We start from the raw sequence: 26,074 nt of genomic DNA, 5'->3' as shown, positions 1-26,074 counted from the left end.
GTCTTTAGCAGTGGAAGGAAACTGGAGGACCCAGAAAAAAACTCACAAGGTTGGACGGGCGACCCTACAACCGGGGAATCGAAACCACGCCAGTTGACTCAATGACAGACCTTATGATACAGCGCACGTGCTAACCATTCGGCCATCCAACTCTCCTCCCCCCAGCGCTTTATAACAGACTGATATGAGGAGATGATTCCAGGATGGCTGCAATGGCGTCCTAGTTGGTTCCTGGTTTGTACTTGTTCTATCGATTAATTAAGATTATAAAGTGCCATAACATATATAATAATTCTTTCTTTAAAACAGGTATAAATCTTTACCACAATTTAGAGCTGTTTGTCCTCCCATAGAGAGTAGAATACCATCAGGTTCTTCACGTTTTATAACTTCTGTAATAAACTCTGGTGTTATCGGTAGAAAATATACTGTATTAGCTTGTTTCTCTCCTTCAGCATTTGTCTGAACGGACGCGATGTTAGGATTCATTAAAACAGCCTGGATATTCTCTTCCTGAATAGAACACAAATATAATGTAATATATACCTAAAGCATTTTACCATATTTTACGTCCAACATTGATGACCACTCTATATGAGACCGAGAGAGGGGGGAGAGGAAGAGAGAAGAAGGGAGGGAGAGGGAGAAACAAGAGAGAGGGGAGAGAGAGAGCTATCAACTCCACACACACACACAAATTCCTTTCGGGCCATTTTTTTTTCCTGTACAATTTTATTTCAATAATTCACTTGCACTTAGGGGAATTTATCAATAAGGTGGAAACCAGAAACCCTGGAGAAATTCCATGATGTTGGGCAGACGAGTCTACTCCTTGTCACGTACAAGCTTAGGATCAAATCACACTACATGATTCACTAACAGACCTTGTGATTCAAAGCTAACATGTTAGACCACATTTTATAATAACATAGCTAGCAGATTTTTCTTAAGAGAGCTAGCAGCTCAATGTTTACAATACAAGCTGTTGCCATTCAAGATTCGCCCATTTTTTGCAAGAGATGGTCGGAACAAGCTAAAAATGTAACTTTTCGTATAATTAGGGGACATAATCCATAAAGTAACAGTCCAATTATACATGTCAATATCGAATATGAAAGTGTAAAATAGTTTACATTACATCTTCTTGGTTTAAACATACATTATCCAAGAGCTAAATCTGTCTTTTGCAGGTCTTTCTTTAGGTCTGAAATGTTATCTAAATTATTAATTAGACATTAATTAACCTATCCAGACCATAATCAACTCTAGATGGCATCGCTAGCCTGCGATCTTTAGTGGATTATGAGCCGATTTACTGCATAACTTTCCTTCACGATTTAACGATTAAATGGATAATCTAGTAATCTAGTTTAGTAATGATGATTGAGGTTAGGCGGAAATTTCAATCGCTTAGCTCTCGGTTCTTAGTGGATCAATTTGAATGAAATTTTCAGCAAATTGCCTTTACATTATCTAGTTTTTAACTATTATAGTGAGAACTGTCAACTCATTATCAAATCTCCCATAATGTATCTTTAAGATTTACCCGTAAAGCTTTAATAGCCTGAGATCCACTGTAATCAAATTCACCAGCTTGACCAATAGATAAACCACCACTTCCCAATACTAATACTTTTGATACCTAAAAGAGAAAGAGAGAAATGGGGTATAACATCAACTTGACACAAACTAGTCATTTGGGGACTACATTTGGTTCAATTTTATTTCAATAATTCACTTGCACATAGGACACTGGAGGACCCTGAGAAAACCCATGAGGTTGGACAGGCAATCCTACTCCTTGTCACGTAAAACCAAAGAATCGAAACCACGCCAGTTGACTCAATGACAGACCTTATGATAGGGTACGCACGTGCTAACAAATCGTCCATCCAACCCCCCAAAGATAAAAAGAGATGAGGATGTAATTTGTGTAACTTTTGCTGGCTTTCATGGGTTATAAACACAAAAACATAACATGAAACTCAATTACTCTTTTAATTAAAGCGACGTTTCGATAAGGGTTCTCTCAACATTTGCCACAGCAGCTCCCCCCACCCACCCCCCTCATGGGGCGAGGGCCCTCACAGTTTCTGTTTCAGTGAGAGATTTAGTTAGAATAGATCATGGTGCAAATGTTATAGCTGAACTGGCTAGGGCCCAAAAATGCAAATGTTTTTTGCACCAAGCGACTAGACAATGTCGTTGCTAGGCCTACCCTCTGTCATTCTCAGGACACTGGCTCGCTAGTCTGGAGGTCGGGTGTTGATCCCTGCATTGGCCAAGAAAGTTCATTCAGATTTTCCGGCGTGGTCTCTCCTTGTCAGTGATGCAGGATGGAGGGCCTGACAAGGACAGCTGTCTAGTCTTTCGGATGGGACGGAAAAACCGAGGTCCTGTGTACACATTGGCGTGCACGTAAAAGATGCCTTGGCAGTTGGAATTCGATATATAAGAGTAGGCCGTAGTGCGGCTGCCCGGGCAAAATTTCCCTCATAGCACACTATATTGCGTATGCCCGTCTTCATTAGCCCAGGTTAGGAGCAGAACAGTAGGCTGTTAGAACCCATTTCATTTCATTACGGAGCGAACCCAAGACCTCCTGATTAGCATGCCAGTGTCTTATTCACTGAGCCATCAAGATGGTCATAATATTGATCTCCAAGGAAAATAAAATATGTTTTACCGGTTTAATGTTCTGTGTTGGTGGTACGACCTTCTTCATCACCTGGGTTACATTACTCTTCTTTGTTTTTATCAAATCAACAAAATAATCAAATAAAAACTGAAAAAACAAAAATTCAAAAGAAAAATTTTGATTCTTCTATACAGAGCGAGCGATTGAAATGTGTATATTGCCCAATCGATACAAACTAGGTGATTTCAGGACTGACAAATGGTTCAATTTCATTTCAATGATTCACGTGTGCATAGGGGTCTTTAGCTGTGGGACGAAATCAAAGCACTAGCAAAAAGAAAACAAGGCTGAGCAGACGAACTTACTCTTTGTCAAGTGTCAGTTCTTAAAAAAAAAAAAGTGGCCTGACTCATTTAGGCCTTCCGATCTAATTGCACATGTGTTTCATAATTTGACCAACCAATCCACTTTTTCTATACCGGTGTTCAATTGGGCTCAATTTTTTGTTTTTAAATATTCAAAATCTGGTTATTATTTTTTATTTTTTATAAATTTAATAATAGTCTAAAAAAGAAAAACAAATTTAATATAACGTGAAATAATTCTGTGACTTCATCTTGATTAATTCCTGGGAAAATGTTTTCAAATCTGACAGTTACGTGGTATCAACGCATTTGCTGGCAATTTAATTCAAAGTCATGGCTCTCAATCTCCCCACAGAATATAATTTTGGTCATCTCTCACAGTTATATCTGTCTAGTGTTCCGTTTTACTTTTCAAAAATCGTTCAACAGAGTTACTACACTTGAATGCAGAAATTATTAACTTTCTTTTTATTTCTTTTTAAAAATAATATTATAAAGGGTGATGTGGTCCATTTTTGATGATGCATCGGTATCTGAGAACCAGACTATATTTTTCGTGTGGCCTTAGCTTTTCGCTTCACTTGTTGACCGCTGAACACAAAATCAGCTACAGTTATATACCTCTTTAATTAAATCGAGGCTTTCATAATTTACTTGAAACATTTAGGTCTAATCATTTATAATTGACTCACCTCAGTATCTGTCGGTCCTCCATATGCTTCAGGATGAAACTGGGCTGTAAATATTGGTTTCGACTTATGCATGATACCCTAATATAAAAAAACATATAATTAATTATAACATTTATATATTTCAGTGGTTCTCAACCTTTTTTTGCCAACAGCACACTTTGGAAAATGCGCCACACCTGACTAAATATATCTGAAAAATATCTGAATTTTGCAAAATAAAAACAAGTCAGACAGCATACAACCGTAGACAGAGACTAGTCATAGACACATAGACTGACTCAAACTACATAAAGGAAGAAAAACACAGCTATGAGCTTATCAGTAGACATAAGTGAATACTCAATTTGGATCATGTGGTTTTTCACATTTTCTTAGTGTGCCATTCAAAATTTCAAGGCACACTCTTGTCAATATTATTCTGCTTTATATTTTTTTCAAGGAGCCTGCACCAAGTTCTAAAGGTAAATACACATATAACATGGACGGGAAATTTTCCTTTGTTCTTTTTCGTTAAATAAGCAGATTGTTTTTCCTCTAGTAGACTGGCTGAAGTTTAACCATGCAAGAACTAGACATGTTCAATGTTATTGCACACTTTGTTTTCTGTGCAATAACAAGCATGTTGAGCAGGTGTCAATGTTACAAGACATTTAAGGCACGCTTCATTTGTTAACAGGTTTAACATCTCTGCCTACAGCCTCTCTGGTTAAAACTGTTAACTCATGAAAGCTGTGCTATAAATATAACTTGTATGTGAGAGAGGCTATAAAGAGAGAGAGAGAGAGAGAGAGAGAAATGGGGTTTAACGTCCTACTGTTCTACTCTGAACTGGGCTAATGAAGGCAGACATGGCTATTACGGGTGTCAGTGACTAGTTTCATTCATATTGAACTCTTCAGACTGATTGGAATGAACGAATGAAATATTGTTTAATGGCATGTCAGCTCCAACCGGGCTATATTGCGCCACACCTATGGTGAGGTTTCTTGAGACAAACTAGAAACAAATAATCACAATATTATCTATATATATACATAAATAAAAACAAATATCACAGTCAATATCAAATAAAAATAAATATAAACTTTATGTATATATATCTAAAACATCTAAGAGAAAATCAGATATATACAATTAAAATTTTCGATAAAAATTTGTCTCTTTTAAAAAATCTAGTGCTTTACAATATCAGACTGATTGGACGCATGTGGCTGACTTTTATTTATACTATTCCGAAACCCCCAACCCTTTTTTACTTTTATATATACATGTAATTGGCTGTAACTTACCTCGTTACTTTTATCATTAGCATTAACAAACAGCACATCCCAATCATTGGACAGGGTTTTCGTATTAATAGCAAATCCATGGTTCTGTGATGTTATAAAAGCTTGATTTGTTATAACATTTAATACTGGTTGATTGTGACCTCTGAAATACAAAATTATAACACATTAATACTGGGTGATTGTGGCTTCTGAAATACAAAATAATAACAGAAAATATTAATACTGGTTGATTGAGACCTCTGAAATACAAAATTATAATAGTGATCATTCATATGACATATGATTCATGTTTTTACCTGTTCACATGTATCACTACAGGCCTGAGACTGTTACAGCACAGTGGACGCGTATGATTAGTTACCAGATCCATTCACTTGATTTTATATCTGTTGTTCAAAAGTACCACTATAGGCCTGGGACTGTACGCTTACGGCTGGCTCCCAGATCCATTCACTTGATTTGATATCTGTTGTTCACATGTACCACTATAGGCCTGGGACTGTACGCTTACGGCTGGCTCCCAGATCCATTCACTTGATTTGATATCTGTTGTTCACATGTACCACTATAGGCCTGGGACTGTACGCTTACGGCTGGCTCCCAGATCCATTCACTTGATTTGATATCTGTTGTTTATTGCTTGTAATATCTGTGTGGGTGATTGTCCGCATGTTTATATTGTCAGGTATTTTTCATGTAACGTGGTAGTTTATATTTGTATTTACCTATTATCGACAGGTAGATTATATAATTCATGTATTTACCTGTTTCCTAAGGGTAGTTTGTACGATTCTGCACCAGCAGCTAAACCTGTCAGCTGATTTCCCATACAAATACCAAATACAGGTTCTTTTCTATCACTATTTATAACCTAGATAAAATACAATAATAGACATTATCTATAAACAAAGTCATATAAGTACAGAAATATACAACAAAACCCTTCAGATCATGTTTAAAAACGGGAGCCACGGTGGCTAGGTGGGTAAGGCGCTGGCTCGCTAGCCAGGAGGTCGGGTGTTCAATCCCTGCACTGGCCGAAAAAGTTCATCCAGATTTTCCGACATGGTTTCCCCTTGTCAGTGATGCAGGACGGAGGGCCTGACAAGGACAGCTGTCTAGTCCATCGGATGAAACGAAAAACTGAGGTCCCGTGTAAACATTGGAATGCACGTAAAAGATCCCTTGGCAGTTGGAATTCGATATAAGAGTAGGCGATAGTGCCGCTGCCCGGGCAAAATTTCCCTCATAGCCCATCTTCATTAGCCCAGTATAGGAGCAGAACAGTAGGACGTTAAACCCCTTTTCATTTCATTTCATTTCATTTAAAAAAAACACTTTACTTTAATGTTCTCATTATTATAGCTTTTTACAGTTTAAAGGAGCTAAACCTGTTAACTCAATATTTTACAGTTTAAAGGAGCTAAACCTGTTAACTCAATATTTTCCATAAAATCAATATTGATGTTATCTTGCCATGAAAATAAAGTATCCTAAAATCCCATATTTAAGATATAATGAAAATGTTAAAATAAGTACACGAGTCGTTTATTCTATATGGTTTTGTGTGCCATTTGTAATAAACAAAGAAAAGCATATCTTACAAGACAATGCAGACAAAAATGCGTAGAACGGACTTATCAAGCGTAAACAACCGCTGTTTAATTTGGAATATTCCTGTATTTCACCGAACAATATTGATAAGAATTTACAATAAAATTTAACAATCAGATTTACATATATTCATATTACATTAATATCAGCTTTTGGACCTATTTTTGTCTATTTTAAGGTTCTAAAAATAGAGCCAAATGCCCTTTAAAGGAAGAGAAGTAAGTTCCAGAACACTGGCATACAATACCCAGGAGTTATAGTAATGGAGACACAATGATCACCCGATTTTAAAGGAAGAGAAGTAAGGAAGAGAAGTAACTTCCAGAACACTGGCATACAATACCTATGAGTAGTAATGGAGACACAAATTATATCAATTAATAATATTTGTCTTGTACCTGTCTAATATTTTGTATAGCTTCAGGTGCTAATTCAGGGTTTCCTGGTCCATTAGATAAAAATAAACCATCATATTTCTCCTGAGTAAAATCATAATTCCATGGAACTACTTTCACTTCAGCACCTCGCTAAAAAATATAAAACAATTAAACCTTTCACATTTCATTGAATACTTCACTATTTTGCTAAAACAAATATAATTTAATTGCTATAGAAAATTAATTTCAAATTTTCAATGGTGTACTTAATTTAGATTACTTTCCTTTTAACACAACCCACATTAATCACTATATATTTCCATATCCAATATGGACCATGGTTAAAAGATCTAAGCTTCATGGTCCTTTAATCCCAATTCATCCTATCTACTCTATAGTCCTAGAGGAGAGGTCACATCTCCAATGGACAAACAATATGGGGTTTTGCCCAATACAGGCCTCGAAATAACGATTTTAGATGTACCTGACAAAATGTCAGGCACTAATTAAACAGCATGTGACATTTTTAACTTAATGCCGGACATGTATTAATAATTTTAATAAAAAAGACAGATCAGTGCCGGACAAAATGACAAGCACCAGAGGTTTTGTGCCTGACATAGCCTGAATCTGTGCCTGACATTGTCTGTGACAGGTACTATATTTCCAGACCCAATAACTCTTTTAATCAAGCATATTAATATTTTTCCGGGGGACAAGAACACTTTGATATTAGTTTGGGGAAACATTTTCCTCTTCACCCATTTCAGCCACCCTGCAAAGTAGGCGAAACTTTCTTAATATTTGATAAGCATACTAACTCACCATCAGTAGGCGAAACTTTCTTAATATTTAATAAGAATACCAACTCACCATCAGTAGGCGAAACTTTGTTAATATCTAATAAGCATATGAACTTACCATCAGTAGAGATCTAATCATGTTGTGTTTTATACCACAATCTAAAGCTACAATCTTTACAGGATTTCCTTCTCCATAAATCTTTACTTCCTAAAAATCATTTTATTTCAGTAGAATCACAGAACTCAAGTATGGATAGAGAGAGATCAATAGGCAATTAACGGCCACTAACAAGGTAATTTTGGGATAACACGTGGTATATTTCAATAATTATTTTGCACAAACTAGGACATTTTGGGATATCACATGTTTTAGTTTATTTCAATACTTCGCATGCGTTAAGCTCTTTACCAATGGAAGGAAACACACAAGGTTAGGCAGGCAACCTTACTCAATGACCTGGGGCATGTTTCACGAAATTTTAACTAAGATAAAATCCAAATTTTAGTAATTTGATTGGATAATATTAGACTGATTTTAGTGCTTAGCCCATCAAAATTGAAGTATCTACTAAAATTTGGATCTTATCTTTAGTTAAGATTTCGATAAACAGGGCCCTGATTTAACAATAACAGACCTTTAATCTGAAGTGCACACATTAGTGCTGTAGTATTTATGATTACGTTTCGTATTATTATTATTACGTTATGTATGACGTCATACCGGTAAAATATTCTGGTGTTCGTTTTACCCAAAGGGTTTTTGGTGTAACATGTGCTTCTGGAATAAGATGTCCCCGATCAAGTTTTGAGGTGTCCGTGGTTTATCGTGCTTTAGGAACCTTATCACTTTGTATGTATGAGTATAGTACAAGTGCCATTAGACCTCTCACACATTAGTGCCATTATTAGACTACTCAATCCCCCTCCCCTCCATTTTGAGGGGTGTTATGAATGAGCAAATCAATGTGTTCATCCATTACATTGCTGGTTACTTTAAACTTAAAATCTGCTGACGAGTCGACGAAGTTATTTATAAATTACTTCATCACTCATCTCTATCAATATTTAACATAATTTATTAAATTTGTCAGTATAAATAATCAGCTCCAATCAATGTTGAAAAATATAAAATATTTTCCATAAAATTCAAACTTAAAAACACGAAGTAAAAGTCAATATTGGTCCATTTTAATCAATATTGATGTTAGCTTGCAGTGAAAATATAGGAATCTACTATCAAATATTTTTGTCTATTTTAAGCCATGCGCCATTTAAATTTAAGCCTCAAATCAATAAAAAATTATGAAATAACATCTCTAAAAGAATTCATAAATACACTACCTTTGATGATACTTCTGCTATTAAATTTCGAATATTTGGATCCTCAAATTCTATTGGTTGATCTTCATATTCTATTTTACCTAAAACAGTGCCCTGTAATCAAAAATGTAATATTTTTTCTATATATAGAAGTTGATAGTAAAGCATATTGATATGTTTCTATATATAGAAGTTGATAGTAAAACATATTGATATGTTTCTATATATAGAAGTTGATAGTAAAGAATATTGATATGTTTCAGGCGGGGGAAGGCTTGGAGGAGAGAGACAGACAAGTCTGGATAAGAGAGAGAGAGAGAGAGAGATGGGGTTTAACGTCCACTCGACACAAACTAGGTCATTTCGGGACTAACATATGGTTTAATTTTATTTACATAATTCGCTTGTGCGTAGGGGTCTTTAGCAGTGGGAGGAAACCGGAGGACCCGGAGAAAACCCACGAGGTTGGACAGGTGACCCTACTCCTTGCCACGTACAACTGGGGATTCGAAACCACGCCAGTCGACTCAATGACAGACTTTATGATACAGCGCCCGCACGCTAACCATTCAGCCATCCAACCCCCCTGTCTGGATATGAGACATGTCATGCAAATAATTCCTCTAGTGCCTGTCATAAATTTGTCTTTGATTTTTTAGTGGGTTTTTTTTTATAATTTCAATTACATGTTAACAAGAAAAGGAAGTCCAGTACAATTTCTAATTCCAGCTTACAAGGGCTTGTTTGTGGAGCAGCACATTATTTTTCATACAATCAAAAAGCATGAAATGAAATAAAATAGGGTTTAAAGACCTACTGTGCTAATGAAGATGACACATGCCATACAGTGTGATACAAGGGAAATTTTGCCCGGACAACGGCACTATGGCCTACTCTTATATCAAATTCCAACTGTCAAGGGATCTTTTACATGCATGCCAATGTGTACATGGGTCCTCGTTTTTTCATCCATCCGAACGACTAGACAGCTGTCCTTGTCAGGCCAATCCAAAACTATGTCCATTACAAATAGTTCAATCTGACAACTGCGTGTTTGCGGTGCAGCGACAGCAACATATATACTTCCCATATAAATCAAAGAATTTACCTTATCTCTGACCATTTTAGTTACCATTCTAGTATCAATACCATATAAGGCAGGGATCCCATCTTCCTTCAACCATTCAGAAAGGGATTTGACAGAATTCCAGTGACTATGTTCAGCTGTGTAGTCTTGAACTATCAGCCCAGACACCTTGGAAGAGTAAATAAGATGATGTAATGGCTAGACTTGTTTGATTTGTGTCATAATTAAAATGGTCAACCTCGCTGAATGTTGGCATGGATTTGTTTAGTAGGATAATAATCTTTGTTGAAAATTTTGCGATTATAGACAATGTCAGTATTGAGATATACATGATTTAGTGTTCCACTGTCGACAAGGTATGCCTAAATTAACTAATATTAGTAAATAAGGTGACTTCCACATAACCCATTAAGCGTGACATTTTTAAAACGTTAACTACCCCCTATTGTGTAATTAATTTGACGAAGAACTATGAACTATGTTCTAAGAATAGGTTGGGGAAAATACCTCCAAGGCGTTATGTTACGCCCTACACACAGTGAGTGGCAGTTGTCCAGGACGTTATATAACGACCTACGCACTTAACCGGTTAAAGATGCATTACGTAAGAGCTTAATATGACTATTGTAGATGTTTCTTTTGGTCTCAAATGTTATATAAATTATTAGACATTTATTCAACTCTCTCTAGACCATCGGATGGTTGTGATTTTGAACAGATTGAAACTTAATGGTCATTTAATAATTTAATTTAAAAATTGAAAAAAATCCAAGACTTTCTTTATTATCGTACCAACGATCGCATTGAAAATCAAGACTAGGCTATTTTTCAAACGGTCATAACTTTGCTCAGTCGAATGAAGTATTTTGATGGAAATTTTCAATATATTCCTTTTTCATTATCTCTTTTTTAAAACTATTATAGCAAGAACTGTCAGCTCTTTATATAAATCTTACATAAGGCATCTTTAATCTATTAAAATAAAAATGTTATCGTATAGAGCCACATCACTAATTGAAATAACACATGATGTCAAAACATTCTGACCTCACTGTAACGTTGATATTGTTGACGAAGCAACAAATAACTTTTATAAATGAAAATGTACAACACTAATAGAGCAAAGTCGTCTTTTTATATACATAATGTGTATTAGTTAGTTAAAATTGTTAGTAATCAGGCAGTAGTCAATTAAGTAGGTGTTTTGTCACTAAGGTATTAAAACTGTTACTATTGAATGATATACACCACTATTGTCCAGGTTTGTGCATTGTGATGGGTGTTATAATTATAGTCACACTTTTACACCAGTAGTGACATCTTTTACAGACACACTTGCTATTTAAAGACAACTGTATAATTTCTAACCATTTTCTATACATACTAAACATTAGTTTAGAATAATGATCACTTGTATAATTTAATGACAATAAATTTCATTATTAAAAGTCCTAGGTTCGTAAGTCAACGGTATCAACTTACCAGTGCTAATTCAAAGAGGTTACGCTTACGGCTGGCCCCCAAATCCAATCACTTGATTTTATATTTGTTTATTTGGTGCAATGTCTATTTTCTGTCTTGTCCGCAGGTTTATCTTGTAGATTTTTGTTTTACATGTAGTGCGGTTCTCCTGCACTTACTATTTAAAGGACAATATTGGTGTCAGCCATTATGACATATGTGATAGAACTGGTTAAACACATTCCAAATATAATTTTAACACAGATCATTGAAACAGAAGCTGCTTAATGAAGATCTGAAGAAACAGGAAGTGATGCAAAAAATGGAAATCAATCCTTATATATAATGAGAGAAATAAAAAAGCCTGTGCATGCCTTGTTTTTTTGATCATTCTCTACTTAATAAAAACATGGTAATGCATGCAAAGTGAGGCAAAAAATGGAAAACACAAGCTATCCTTATATATAACGAGAAAAATAAAAAAGGCCTGTGCATCCCTTGGTTTGGTTTTTTTTTCATTCTCTACAAAGTAATGCACAGACTTTTTCTAATTTTTTTTGTTTTCTCTTATATCTAGTTAACAGTCACAATCCATACTGCAAGAAGTAATTTCAATTTTTCAAAACTATACCTGTATCTTCTCAGATTCAACATATCTTCTTAATCCAAATTCATCTAATTTATTTGTATTAGGTACTCCATAGTTCCCAATAATAGGATAGGTCAAGGTCAATATTTGACCTCTGTAACTTGGATCTGTTAAGGCTTCAGGATATCTAAATGAAAATTAACAATCCAATGAAAGATTTCCCTACCCATCCATTTACCTTCAAGTAATGGTTGTCATTTCAGAAGTTAAAATTATTTACAGTAATAATAAATTTTGGGTTGCAATCCATAACACCCTATCTCCATCTATCTTTAACGGACACTCAATCTTCATCCTTTAATTTCCCCTCCAATCCCACTATTTGATCCCCTATCTCTCACTTCATCCCCCCCACCCTTCCCCCTCAGTCTGAACCTCCACCCTACCTTCTCCACAGACACCAATCTCCATCCTTTTAATTTCCCTCTCACTTTATCCCCTATCTCTCACTTCATCCACCCCCCTTTCCCACCGTCCCCCACCCCACCCCCCAGCCACAACCTCAACAGACATCCATCTTCATTCTTTAATTTCCCCTCCAATCCCTCTAACTTGATCCGCTATCTCTCACTTCATCCCCCCACCCCCAGCCTCAAACACCCTAACTTCATCCCCTATCTCTCACACTTCACTCCTCTCTCAGCACTCAGACTTCAACCCCGATCCAAATCCACACTCTAACTCTACTCCTCTCTCAACCCTCATCCAACTTCATTTCAACCACTGACACATTCTATATATAACTACTATTTAAACCAATATTTTGACGATGACTCTCCTGTCATCTCTATCAAGTTAAAGAGTCTTGTTATCTCTATCAAAGTAAAAACTAACCCAACAAGTCCTGTGTTAAACACAATTTCACCAGCAGATGATTTTTCATGACCAAAAGAATAACCAGGGAAATGGCTATCATCTTCTAAAACTAAATGGGCCTTTCTGGGCTAAAAATAAAATAAAAAAAACCCAATACAGATATAAAGATGTTATTCATTTAAATCAGTTATCAGAGACATCATAAGGCAGGTTCATGTAGCTGATATTTTACTTTTCACCTTAATCTGTATTCATGTCACTTTGACTAAAAATTTATAATCTGGACTGAAATATATTTGCAATATAACCCTGTGTATATTGATGATCTGGACATATATATATATATATATTTATTTTATGATCAGTAGTGGAATACTGAGTTTTATCAGTGAAATAAAAGTGTTATTCCACTGGCTAGTTGTTTTTACCTAAAATGATTGTAAAATCATAAAATAAATAGAACATTTGTCGTTTTGTCGTGAATAACATATTTTATTTCATCTCTAGGCAAGAAAACGTTTATATTTTCACTCATGCTACACATTCGTGAAAATATAAACGTTTTCTTGCTTAGAGATGAAATAAAATATGTTATTCACGACAAAACGACAAATATCCTCTATATAGCCTTGTGTATGGATGATGATCTAGAGTAATATAACCTTGTGTACTGATGATGATCTAGAGTAATATTACCGTGTGCATGGATGATGATCTAGAGTAATATTACCTTGTGTATTGATGATGATCTAGAGTAATATTACCTTGTGTATTGATGACGATGACGATCTATAGCTGTTTAAACCACCAATAGAGGATAGACAGTTCTGTTTCTGTAATACTGGTATTAATCTTAACAATGACATGGTGATGGTCGTTCCCTGTCTGAAACATTAAATATTATTTATATTACTCTAATTTAAAGGCACTGTTCATTATTTGAGGGACTGTGATGCCCTCACCAACTTCAATATTCTGAAAGTTGAAGTTCTAAATTAGTTTTTCCCAACCGTTTGTTGGTTGCGACCCCATTCTAGAAACCATCATTTAATCACGACCCCTGGAAGAACAAAATCACCTTTTACTATGAAACATCATCATTATTTATAGATTAAAATCTTGTAATGAGAGAACTGAGGAAACAAATTGTGATCGTGAGAGAGGGAAGACGATTGGCAATGTGGCAAGAGGTGTATAGATCAGAGAATTATATGCTTTTCATGAAAACATGCCATTTTTTCAGAAGTTTCAGAGTTGTCTGCCACGACCCAATGAAAAGTGATTCGTGACCCCAGCTGGGGTCGTGACCCCACGGTTGGGAACCCAGGTTCTAAATGAACATCGATCCAAGAATGGTTCTATTTTTCATACAATCAGGGGCCATAGTTCAGGATGTTACGGTCCAATATGCACTAATATCAAAAGGAACCGAGATCTTTGGGTTATAAACTTACATTTCAAGTTTCAACAAAATCAGATAAAAATTGTGACCTCTATAGGGTCCACAACCTTGATATACCATATTTTTACGCTATTTGAGAACGAATGGCGGCCATTTTGTCTGTCAGTTTTGGGCCGATTTTCACGAAATTCAAACTTCCTTAGGGTGAAACGGTGATATAATAATACGATTTTTTAAATCGGATAAAAATTATAACCTCTATAGGGTCCACAAGCTAAAAATGCAATTTTTCATACAATCAGGGGCCATAATTCAGGAAGTTACGGTCCGATAAGTGCGAATATCGAAAGGAACCGAGATCTTTGGGTTATAAACTTACATTTCAAGTTTCATCAAAATAGGATTAAAATTGTGACCTCTATAGGGTCCACAAGCTAAAAACATGATTTTTCGTACAAACAGGGGCCATAATCCATGAAGTTTCGATCCGATACACGGCAATATTGAAAGCAGCCGAGATCTTTTGGAGATAAACCTGTATTTCAAGTTTCGTCAAAATCGGATAAAGATTGTGACCTGTAGAGTGTCCACAAACAATTGTGGACGGAGGGACGGACAGGGGCGACGACAATATACGTCCACATGAAAATGTGGGCGTATAAAAATTCCAGGGAACTTTCTCGGTCAACACTGGAAGGAAACCTCGGACCACCTTACTTACTGAGCCACCGCGTCTTCCGACAAGACACAAAATTGACATAGAAAGATACAAAGAGCATACTAGTCAAGTTCATGTGTTCTGGATTTAATTTATGATCACTGATCATTTCACGGTTCTCGACTCTACTGTGAAGTGATGTAGAAACAGTTACAATCATTTCATCATGGTTGAACAACTCTCTCATTGATGTACTATCATCACAATCTTATTTCTATGTTTTTTTAAAACGGTCTCAATTTGTAACTTTAAAGGTTACGCTGTAATATTTATCAATATTGTCTTCCTTTGTCAAATTTGGCTCGGTTTAATGTGCATTTGACACAAACTAGGTCATTTCAGGACTAACATAAGGTTACATTTTATTTCAGTAATCCGCTTGTGTGTAGTAGGGAGTTTTAGCAGTGGGAGGAAACCTGTGAGGTTGGACAGGCGACCCTACTCCTTGTCACGTAGTAGAGAGTTTTAGCAGTGGGAGGAAAATCGGGGGACCCGGAGAAACCCCACAAGGTTGGACAGGCGACCCTACTCCTCGTCAGGAAACCCTGCAGCAAATGAGCTAATGAAGACGGGCATCTGCCATGCAGTGTGCTATGAGGGGAATTTGCCCAGACAGCGGTGGAATTCCAACTGTCAAGGGTACTTTTACTTACACACCAAAATGTACACGAGACCTCAGTTTTTCATCCCATCTGAAAGACTAGATACTTTTTCTTGGTCAGACCTTGCATCACCGTGAAATTTGTGACTTTTCCTTTAACCAATACACACAGTTTGTTTTTATGACACAATGATAACATTTTGAATAGTTGGCTGAAACCTACTGAAGTTAAACCACTGACTAAATAAACAATATTTTATATACCGAACTAGTGCAACTAAACAAAGTTATGTCATAAACTGGCTTCATATAATATGCCATGGTTCAAACAACGATATTAGTCAAATCATTCATTTGTAAAATTCATATTCCAAAGTTATTCCAAAAATGAGGTATTTTGATGAAATCATAATACTATTAGCCTACTAGTCAATTTAAAAAGATAATATACCAAAGAAATGGATTGGGGGTTTAACTTCTTGACAACACAATATTTTTGAGACTAACATATGGTTAGTTTTTTCCATGGTGAATTTTGTCGGGTCAGCAGCCTTTCTGCCGATTCTGTTAACAGTTCTTCTAGATGTAGAGAGTAAGACACTGGCTTACTAAAAAGGAGGACTCGCGTTCGCTCTCGTTGTTGGCCAAGAAAGTTCCTGGAAATGTTTTAAGAAAATCTCTCTAGATTCATTTAAACATACATTATGCAAGAGCTAAATCTGTCTATTGCAGGTCTTTCTTTAGGCCTGAAATGTTATCCAAATTATTAATTAGACATTAATTAACCTATCCAGATCATAATCAGCTCTCGATGGCATCGCTAGCCTGCGACCTTTAGTGGATTATGAGTCGATTTACTGCCTAACTTTCCTTCACGATTTAATGATTAAATGGATAATCGAGACTATGCTATTTATAGTACTGACTTTAGTAATGGTGACCGAGGCTAGGGGGAAATTTCAGTCGCTTAGTTCTCTGTTCATAGTGGATCAATTTGAATGAAATTTTCAGCAAATTACCTTTACATTATCTAGTTTTTAACTATTATAGTGAGAACTGCCAACTCGTTACAGAATCTCCCATAATGTATCTTTAAGAAAATCTTTCTCAATTCATTTAATTCTTCATCGCCATAGAAATCTTTATTAAAGATGCATTATGTAAGAGCTAAATCTGCCTAATGCGGATCTTTCGTTTGGCCTCAAATGTTATATAAATCATTAATTAGATATTTATTCACATGACATTCAATCAACTCTCTAGTTCATCGGATGGTTTGGATTTTCTATGGATTTAAACACGATTATCAGTTAGGGATTTAATTAAAAAATGGATATTCAAGACTTATTTTATTATTGTAAATGTAACAATAGTAGCAATGACAATCAAGACTACATCATTCTTCAAACGGCTATATTCCCTTTTTCATATCTATTTTTTTTAACTACATGTATTACAGTGCAAACTGTCAGCTTTTTATTGGAATCTTCCATAATGCATGTTGCAAAACTCCAGAGAGAGAGAGAGAGAGAGAGAGAGAGAGAGGGGATTTAAGGTCCACTCAACACAAACTAGGTCATTTCGGGACTAACACATGGTTCAATTTTATTTCAATAATTCGCATGCGTATATGGGTCCTTAGCAGTGGGAGGAAACTGGAGGACCCACGAGGTTGGACAGACGACCCTACTCCTTGTCACGTACAACCGGGGAATTGAAACTGCGCAACTTGACTCAATGATAGAGCTAATGATACAATGCACACGTGCTAACCATTCAGCCATCCAACCACCCAAAAATCTAAAGACTAACAGGAAGATTGAGGAGAAACCAGAATAACAACTATATTTATTGCCATGACCCAATAGATAAAGGGATCTGGAAAATCCCTAAAGTATCTCACATTAACAAGCTATAAATAATATACTATTCAAAAAAAGTAGGGGATATTTGATTTTGGGGGCATAATACTAAAATATGCAAATGACTACGAAAAAAGTCACTATAGAACCTAACAGAAGAAACATTTCCAGTTACATGTGACGCCCAAACGCACCAATAGCTACCGCATGGAATGCAGGTGATGCTTGGGATCATCATGGGGGTCCAACCCAAGATTTGCACGACTCTGACTTTGAATGTTACAGTCATTGTGGCATTGAATTCCAGGGTGGAAACATCAGTTTAATTGTTTTAGTGACCAGAAAACAAATTTTGATATGCGTCGGCTTACCCAAAATGAAAGGTTACGTGCCCTTGGCATGCTACAGATCGGCACAACACAGGCGGTTGTGGCGCGGACGATGAATGTTTCTCAGTCTGTCATAAGCAGGCTATGGTCCAGATACCGTGATACACAATCTGTACAGGACAGACCACGCTCAGGTCGACCAAGGGCGACAACTCAAGCCCAGGATCGATTTATCCGTACTTTGGCCTTGAGAAATCGTGTCATCACAGCAAATCAGATCAGCGCTCGTCTTCAAACAGACACTGGTGTGAGAGTGAGTGGCCAAACGATTCGGAATCGACTGCATAGGAGTCACCTTCGCGCCCGACGTCCTCTCGTGATCCCTTGTTTGAGAGATCATCACATTCAGGCATGACGTCGTTGGTGTAGGGATCGTCAACACTGGGATAATCGACGCTGGAGCAATGTGATGTTTTCAGATGAGTCAAGGTTCACTGTTGATTTTTTGGACAGACGTAGGAGGGTGTGGCGTTGTCGAAACGAGCGCTTCCAAGACGTTAACGTCATCAGACATGATCGATTTGGGGGTGGTTCTGTTATGGTGTGGGGAGGCATCACTGTTGCTGGAAGAACGGCTTTACATGTTGTTGCAGGGCGTGTTACAGGCCAGTACTACCGGGACAACATCTTGGCAGTCCATGTTGCACCGTTCGCAAGACGTCATGGCCGCCGTTTCATCTTCCAGGATGACAACGCAAGATGTCACAGGGCCAGGATCGTTACAGGTTACCTCCAACAACAGAACATCACCACATTACCTTGGCCATCACTGAGTCCCGACCTCTCCCCCATCGAGCATGTCTGGGACATGCTTGGACAGAGGTTACGTCAACGTCAACAACGTCCTGCCATTGTCCAAGAACTTGCTGCTGCGTTGCAACAGGAATGGGACAATCTGGACCAAAATGACCTTAGACGTCTCATTAGGAGTATGCCACGTCGGATCAATGCTTGTTTGGCAAACAGAGGAGGATTTACCCGTTACTGACTTGGTTGTGATGCTGTGGTAACTTTGCTGTTTGACCCCGGGTATCATTTTACCCTTATAATGGTCAGTCTGTGCCTTACTTAGTCTAACGATCATTTGGAATAAATCGATGAATGTGAACTTCATTTCATTTTGTCATTTGTTTCTTCGTCAGTTTCATTAGGTGACTTTAATAACACTTAAAAATCAAATACCCCCTACTTTTTTTGAATAGTATACAATGTTCAAACAATCTATAAGGGCTGGCAAATCTTTACAATATTGTATATGTATCATTATTTCAAATACAACAAGATGACTAGTCATCAACATCCCGCGCCCTTGCACTTGTTTGGAAGAAATAAGGAAAAATAATTTGTTTATGCTATTGGTAATCAATATAAAAATGTATCAGATTTCGCAAACAGTGTCACTGGTCCTAATATTGTGGCCCTGTTTAGTAGATATTGCTCTCTATTTCTGAAAACAAATGACTGATTGCTATTTACTAGAAGATTTGAGATAATTTATGACATTAAGCTCTGGTTTTAAAAATTAGACATGACTACATAGAAAATAGAGATATTTTGCAAGTGGAGGGAACTGGAGCTTTATACAAATCTCATATTCCGACACATGGAATATCAATTCACAGAATTTCATACTCTGATCACGGTAGTTCGGCAAGGCAGGGTCGCCTACCTCAATCAGCTGCTGTATGTTAAACAATAAACCTATACATCAGAAAATAAAATACTATAATAGGTTAATGTTTGTACAGAGTTTCAAAAAGATTTCTTGAACAGATAATAAAATATGCTCCAGAAACAAAATTAGGACGGAAGGCTGGATTTCAGAAAATAAAATAATGGGTAAAATTATTTTAAAGGTATCTTGAACAGTCAAATGTCTAAGTCATTTTTGTTTCCGTGCAAACACAAAAAATATAAATCTCAGAAATTCCTAAATAGCAAAAGGCACAACTACTGTAATAGGTTGGTGTTTGTGCAAAGTTTCAGAAAGATATCTTGAACGGTTTATGAGATATGCTCCGGAAACAAAATTATACACCAAAAACTAAGTCAAATTTGTTTCCATGGAAACACAAAAAATATAAATCCCAGAAATTCCTAAATAGCAAAAGGCATGACTACTGTAATAGGTTGATGTGTGTGCAATGTGTCAGAAAGATATCTTGAACGGTTTATGAGATATGCTCCGGAAACAAAATTATACACCAAAAACTAAGTCAAATTCGTTTCCATGGAAACACAAAAAATATAAATTCCAGAAATTCCTAAATAGCAAAAGGCACGACTAGTGTAATAGGTTGATGTGTGTGCAAAGTTTCAGAAAGATATCTTGAACGGTTTATGAAACAAAATTATACACCAAAAACTAAGTCAAATTTGTTTCCATGGAAACACAAAAAATATTAATCCCAGAAAATCCTAAATAGCAAAAGGCACAACTACTGTAATAGGTTGATATGTGTGCAAAGTTTCAGAAAGATATCTTAAACGGTTTATGAGATATGCTCCGGAAACGAAATCGGACGGACGGACAGACGAACCCCATTTCAATATCCCTCCCTAACTTCGTTCGGCGCGGGATAATAAGAATATATATAGTGATAATATGATAATAGAGTCTCTGGTTCAGCAACTACCTTTATACATCAACACATCATATAGCCTACTACTATATATATATGTATCACCTCTCCTTCAGAGAGAGGGGGTGGGGCACTTGACACAAACTATAGGTATCACCCATTCCTCCAAAATAAAATTAGATCAATACCTTCATGTGATATAAAGAGAGACAGAGAGAAAGTGGGTCCAATTGACAAATTAGATCATTTTTGGGACCAGTGCCGGACTGGGCCCACCTGTCCAGACACCCCCTCGGACGCTCGCGCGCCATAGGCGCGCTCGTGACGCTACTTCGGCGCGTACTTGTGTGGGCCTTGGTCAATGACCAGTCCGGCACTGTTTCGGACTAACTGGATACAATTTTATTTCAATAATTCGCTGGCACTATAAAGTCTTTAGCAGTGGGAGGAATCTGGAGGTCCTGGGGGAAAACCCAAGAGATTGGGCATGTAACCAACTCCTAGTCCATACAAGCTTGAAGCTTAGGATCAGAACTACACCACTTAACTCAATATAGATATTTGACTACGACCTAGGTTTTAAGGAGCTAAATCTCTATTCTTTGGCACCTAGAAATGGACACAAATGGGTCGCAACGCTAACAATGTAATATGAATGTATATAAACTGATTTACATTCAATCGTTTCTGTTTTTACTGTCATTTCTAATCAGTTATGTTCGGTGAAATACGCGAAGAGTCCTAATTGAATGGCAGTCTTTGGCATCTGGTTATTCCAGTCTACACCGGTAGTATTCTCCCCTGTGGGATATGTTTAGACTCGTTCATCGAGTCACTTCATTACAAATGGTGCTCAAAAGCATTCTGGCATCCAATTTGAGTGCCAATTTTAAAATTTTCATTTTGACTTAAATATTGGATATCATATGCCCATCTTTTTGCCGTAAATGAACATCAATGTTGATATAAATTGACCAATAAGTTTTGTTTGCAATGTCGAAGACTGTGGATGATATTGAGTTAGGGACTTGCCTCCTTCAATATATATAGAACTGGGCTTCAATTACAAACATCTAATTCAGTCCTAAGATTCTTGCATATTGCTTGTTTACAAATATTTTGAACACAGTTTTTGAGGCAAGGGCAATAACTCTGTCAAAAAACATCATTGTATAGTGGGTAAATCTTTATTTTATAATATATAATAAAACAAATATATACTAGCTAGGCCTAAATGTCATTGTGTATACTATTCAAAAAAAGTAGGGGATATTTGATTTTTAAGTGTTATTAAAGTCACCTAATGAAACTGACGAAGAAACAAATGACAAAATGAAATGAAGTTCACATTCATCGATTTATTCCAAATGATCGTTAGACTAAGTAAGGCACAGACTGACCATTATAAGGGTAAAATGATACCCGGGGTCAAACAGCAAAGTTACCACAGCATCACAACCAAGTCAGTAACGGGTAAATCCTCTTCTGTTTGCCAAACAAGCATTGATCCGACGTGGCATACTCCTAATGAGACGTCTAAGGTCATTTTGGTCCAGATTGTCCCATTCCTGTTGCAACGCAGCAGCAAGTTCTTGGACATTGGCAGGACGTTGTTGACGTTGACGTAACCTCTGTCCAAGCATGTCCCAGACATGCTCGATGGGGGAGAGGTCGGGACTCAGTGCTGGCCAAGGTAACGTGGTGATGTTCTGTTGTTGGAGGTAACCTGTAACGATCCTGGCCCTGTGACATCTTGCGTTGTCATCCTGGAAGATGAAACGGCGGCCATGACGTCGTGCGAACGGCACAACATGGACTGCCAAGATGTTGTCCCGGTAGTACTGGCCTGTAACACGCCCTGCAACAACATGTAAAGCCGTTCTTCCAGCAACAGTGATGCCTCCCCACACCATAACAGAACCACCCCCAAATCGATCATGTCTGATGACGTTAACGTCTTGGAAGCGCTCGTTTCGACGACGCCACACCCTCCTACGTCTGTCCAAAAAATCAACAGTGAACCTTGACTCATCTGAAAACATCACATTGCTCCAGCGTCGATTATCCCAGTGTTGACGATCCCTACACCAACGACGTCTTGCCTGAATGTGATGATCTCTCAAACAAGGGATCACGCGAGGACGTCGGGCGCGAAGGTGACCCCTATGCAGTCGATTCCGAATCGTCTGGCCACTCACTCTCACACCAGTGTCTGTTTGAAGACGAGCACTGATCTGATTTGCTGTGATGACACGATTTCTCAAGGCCAAGGTACGGATAAATCGATCCTGGGCTTGAGTTGTCGCCCTTGGTCGACCTGAGCGTGGTCTGTCCTGTACAGATTGTGTATCACGGTATCTGGACCATAGCCTGCTTATGACAGACTGAGAAACATTCATCGTCCGCGCCACAACCGCCTGTGTTGTGCCGATCTGTAGCATGCCAAGGGCACGTAACCTTTCATTTTGGGTAAGCCGACGCATATCAAAATTTGTTTTCTGGTCACTAAAACAATTAAACTGATGTTTCCACCCTGGAATTCAATGCCACAATGACTGTAACATTCAAAGTCAGAGTCGTGCAAATCTTGGGTTGGACCCCCATGATGATCCCAAGCATCACCTGCATTCCATGCGGTAGCTATTGGTGCGTTTGGGCGTCACATGTAACTGGAAATGTTTCTTCTGTTAGGTTCTATAGTGACTTTTTTCGTAGTCATTTGCATATTTTAGTATTATGCCCCCAAAATCAAATATCCCCTACTTTTTTTGAATAGTATATATACTTTATTGTGCTATCCAGTTACTAAATTCTAAAAGAATAAGGGTCGTCTGTTCAACCATGTGGGTTTTCTCCGAGTCCTCCCACTGCTAAAGACCCCTACAGTTACATGTGACGCCCAAACGCACCAATAGCTACCGCATGGAATGCAGGTGATGTTTGGGATCATCATGGGGGTCCAACCCAAGATTTGCACGACTCTGACTTTGAATGTTACAGTCATTGTGGCATTGAATTCCAGGGTGGAAACATCAGTTTAATTGTTTAAGTGACCAGAAAACAAATTTTGATATGCGTCGGCTTACCCAAAATGAAAGGTTACGTGCCCTTGGCATGCTACAGATCGGCACAACACAGGCGGTTGTGGCGCGGACGATGAATGTTTCTCAGTCTGTCATAAGCAGGCTATGGTCCAGATACCGTGATACACAATCTGTACAGGACAGACCACGCTCAGGTCGACCAAGGGCGACAACTCAAGCCCAGGATCGATTTATCCGTACCTTGGCCTTGAGAAATCGTGTCATCACAGCAAATCAGATCAGCGCTCGTCTTCAAACAGACACTGGTGTGAGAGTGAGTGGCCAGACGATTCGGAATCGACTGCATAGGGGTCACCTTCGCGCCCGACTTCCTCGCGTGATCCCTTGTTTTGAGAGATCATCACATTCAGGCAAGACGTCGTTGGTGTAGGGATCGTCAACACTGGGATAATCGACGCTGGAGCAATGTGATGTTTTCAGATGAGTCAAGGTTCACTGTTGATTTTTTGGACAGACGTAGGAGGGTGTGGCGTCGTCGAAACGAGCGCTTCCAAGACGTTAACGTCATCAGACATGATCGATTTGGGGGTGGTTCTGTTATGGTGTGGGGAGGCATCACTGTTGCTGGAAGAACGGCTTTACATGTTGTTGCAGGGCGTGTTACAGGCCAGTACTACCGGGACAACATCTTGGCAGTCCATGTTGCCGCCGTTCGCAAGACGTCATGGCCGCCGTTTCATCTTCCAGGATGACAACGCAAGATGTCACAGGGCCAGGATCGTTACAGGTTACCTCCAACAACAGAACATCACCACATTACCTTGGCCATCACTGAGTCCCGACCTCTCCCCCATCGAGCATGTCTGGGACATGCTTGGACAGAGGTTACGTCAACGTCAACAACGTCCTGCCATTGTCCAAGAACTTGCTGCTGCGTTGCAACAGGAATGGGACAATCTGGACCAAAATGACCTTAGACGTCTCATTAGGAGTATGCCACGTCGGATCAATGCTTGTTTGGCAAACAGAGGAGGATTTACCCGTTACTGACTTGGTTGTGATGCTGTGGTAACTTTGCTGTTTGACCCCGGGTATCATTTTACCCTTATAATGGTCAGTCTGTGCCTTACTTAGTCTAACGATCATTTGGAATAAATCGATGAATGTGAACTTCATTTCATTTTGTCATTTGTTTCTTCGTCAGTTTCATTAGGTGACTTTAATAACACTTAAAAATCAAATATCCCCTACTTTTTTTGAATAGTATATATATATATACATAGCCTATATAGGTCTAACAAATATATATATCTATAAAAGATATATTTAATACAAAAATCTATATTGCACACTTGCTATCAAAATGCTCTCAATGGAATAAAAATTATCAACTTAATTTCATTCAAATAAAACAGATTTTAAATAGAAGCTCTATTGACCTGGGCAATATATAAAAAAAAATAATGCACAGCTGTCAAAAATGTAGCATATAATAATAGAATGAATAAAAATCTACCTTATTGTATTCCGCCGGCCGGCAGATATCACATTTACAAGATCTATAATGCATGCATATACTATACTGATATATACAGTATTACAAACCAACACCGTGCGATTTCATCATCAGTTTTCTATATGCATGAAAAAAGAATGAACCGCCCGTGAAGAGCGTTGACCCTAGCCAAACTCTCTAATACAAACAAACACGGCCTAAATAGAACGCGAAAGTTTGGCATTCCAATTTTTTAGTCGAAAATTAAAAAAATATGTTGTATACTTACATTTATTTATCAAGCGGCAAAAATAGGAAACGTATCGCTATTGTAGGCCCTACAAGAGAAACAGTTCTCAGTGACAGCTCATCAGTCGCCTAAACTTTCCCACTTCCAAATCATGACTGACAAACGTGAACAATTCCGTTCTGTTCAACAATATTGTCTCGCATGGCTTGTGTCAACTTGTGACAAGTGAATAAAGACACTTTGCAGACGACTATTCAGTCACGTGACAGCTGATGCAATTTCTCCAGATGCTGTGAATTGAACACGAACGCTCACTAGAAAAGAATATACATATTTTTTCAAGGCTGCTAGACCAATTATTCACGCCCTTGCATTAAAAGGTTTGTGACTGCTTGACTTAAAATAAAATGGGGGGACCGCTTTGAATGTATGTATGGGGACTCATCTGGTTAAAGGGAATGAAATGAAATGGGGTTAAACGTTCTACTTTTCGGCACCTACTAGGCGATACGTCGGTCATAAGCCATGCAGTGTTCTATGAGGGGAGAAAGAGAAATGGGTTTAACGTCCACTCGACACAAATTAGGTCATTTCAGGACTAGCATATGGTTTAATTTTAT

At 37.7% G+C, this 26,074-nt stretch overlaps 1 protein-coding gene and 1 long non-coding RNA gene across 2 annotated transcripts; both read right to left on the bottom strand.

The window, feature by feature from the left end:
* Positions 1–1,551: 1,551 nt before the first annotated feature.
* Positions 1,552–3,778, bottom strand: LOC130014319 (uncharacterized). The gene is made up of 3 exons (XR_008789273.1): positions 3,696–3,778; positions 2,687–2,785; positions 1,552–1,642 (listed from the first exon to the last, which is right to left on the bottom strand). It is a non-coding gene; the product is annotated as an uncharacterized LOC130014319 (long non-coding RNA).
* A 1,017-nt stretch (positions 3,779–4,795) lies between these two features.
* Positions 4,796–25,697, bottom strand: LOC130014264 (carbamoyl-phosphate synthase [ammonia], mitochondrial-like). Its single transcript, XM_056103237.1, has 11 exons — positions 25,494–25,697; positions 13,876–13,996; positions 13,130–13,239; positions 12,278–12,422; positions 10,207–10,353; positions 9,120–9,212; positions 7,897–7,986; positions 6,997–7,125; positions 5,749–5,855; positions 4,985–5,126; positions 4,796–4,804 (listed from the first exon to the last, which is right to left on the bottom strand). Exons 2-11 carry the CDS (start codon positions 13,975–13,977, stop codon positions 4,796–4,798), a joined length of 1,074 nt encoding a protein of 357 aa, XP_055959212.1. The 5' UTR covers positions 13,978–13,996; positions 25,494–25,697.
* Between the last annotated feature and the right edge of the window lie 377 nt (positions 25,698–26,074).

The sequence above is a fragment of the Patella vulgata genome, chromosome 9 (genome assembly GCF_932274485.2).
Source record: "Patella vulgata chromosome 9, xgPatVulg1.2, whole genome shotgun sequence".
NCBI lineage: Eukaryota > Metazoa > Mollusca > Gastropoda > Patellidae > Patella > Patella vulgata.
This window is presented reverse-complemented; position numbering and strand designations above follow the sequence as displayed.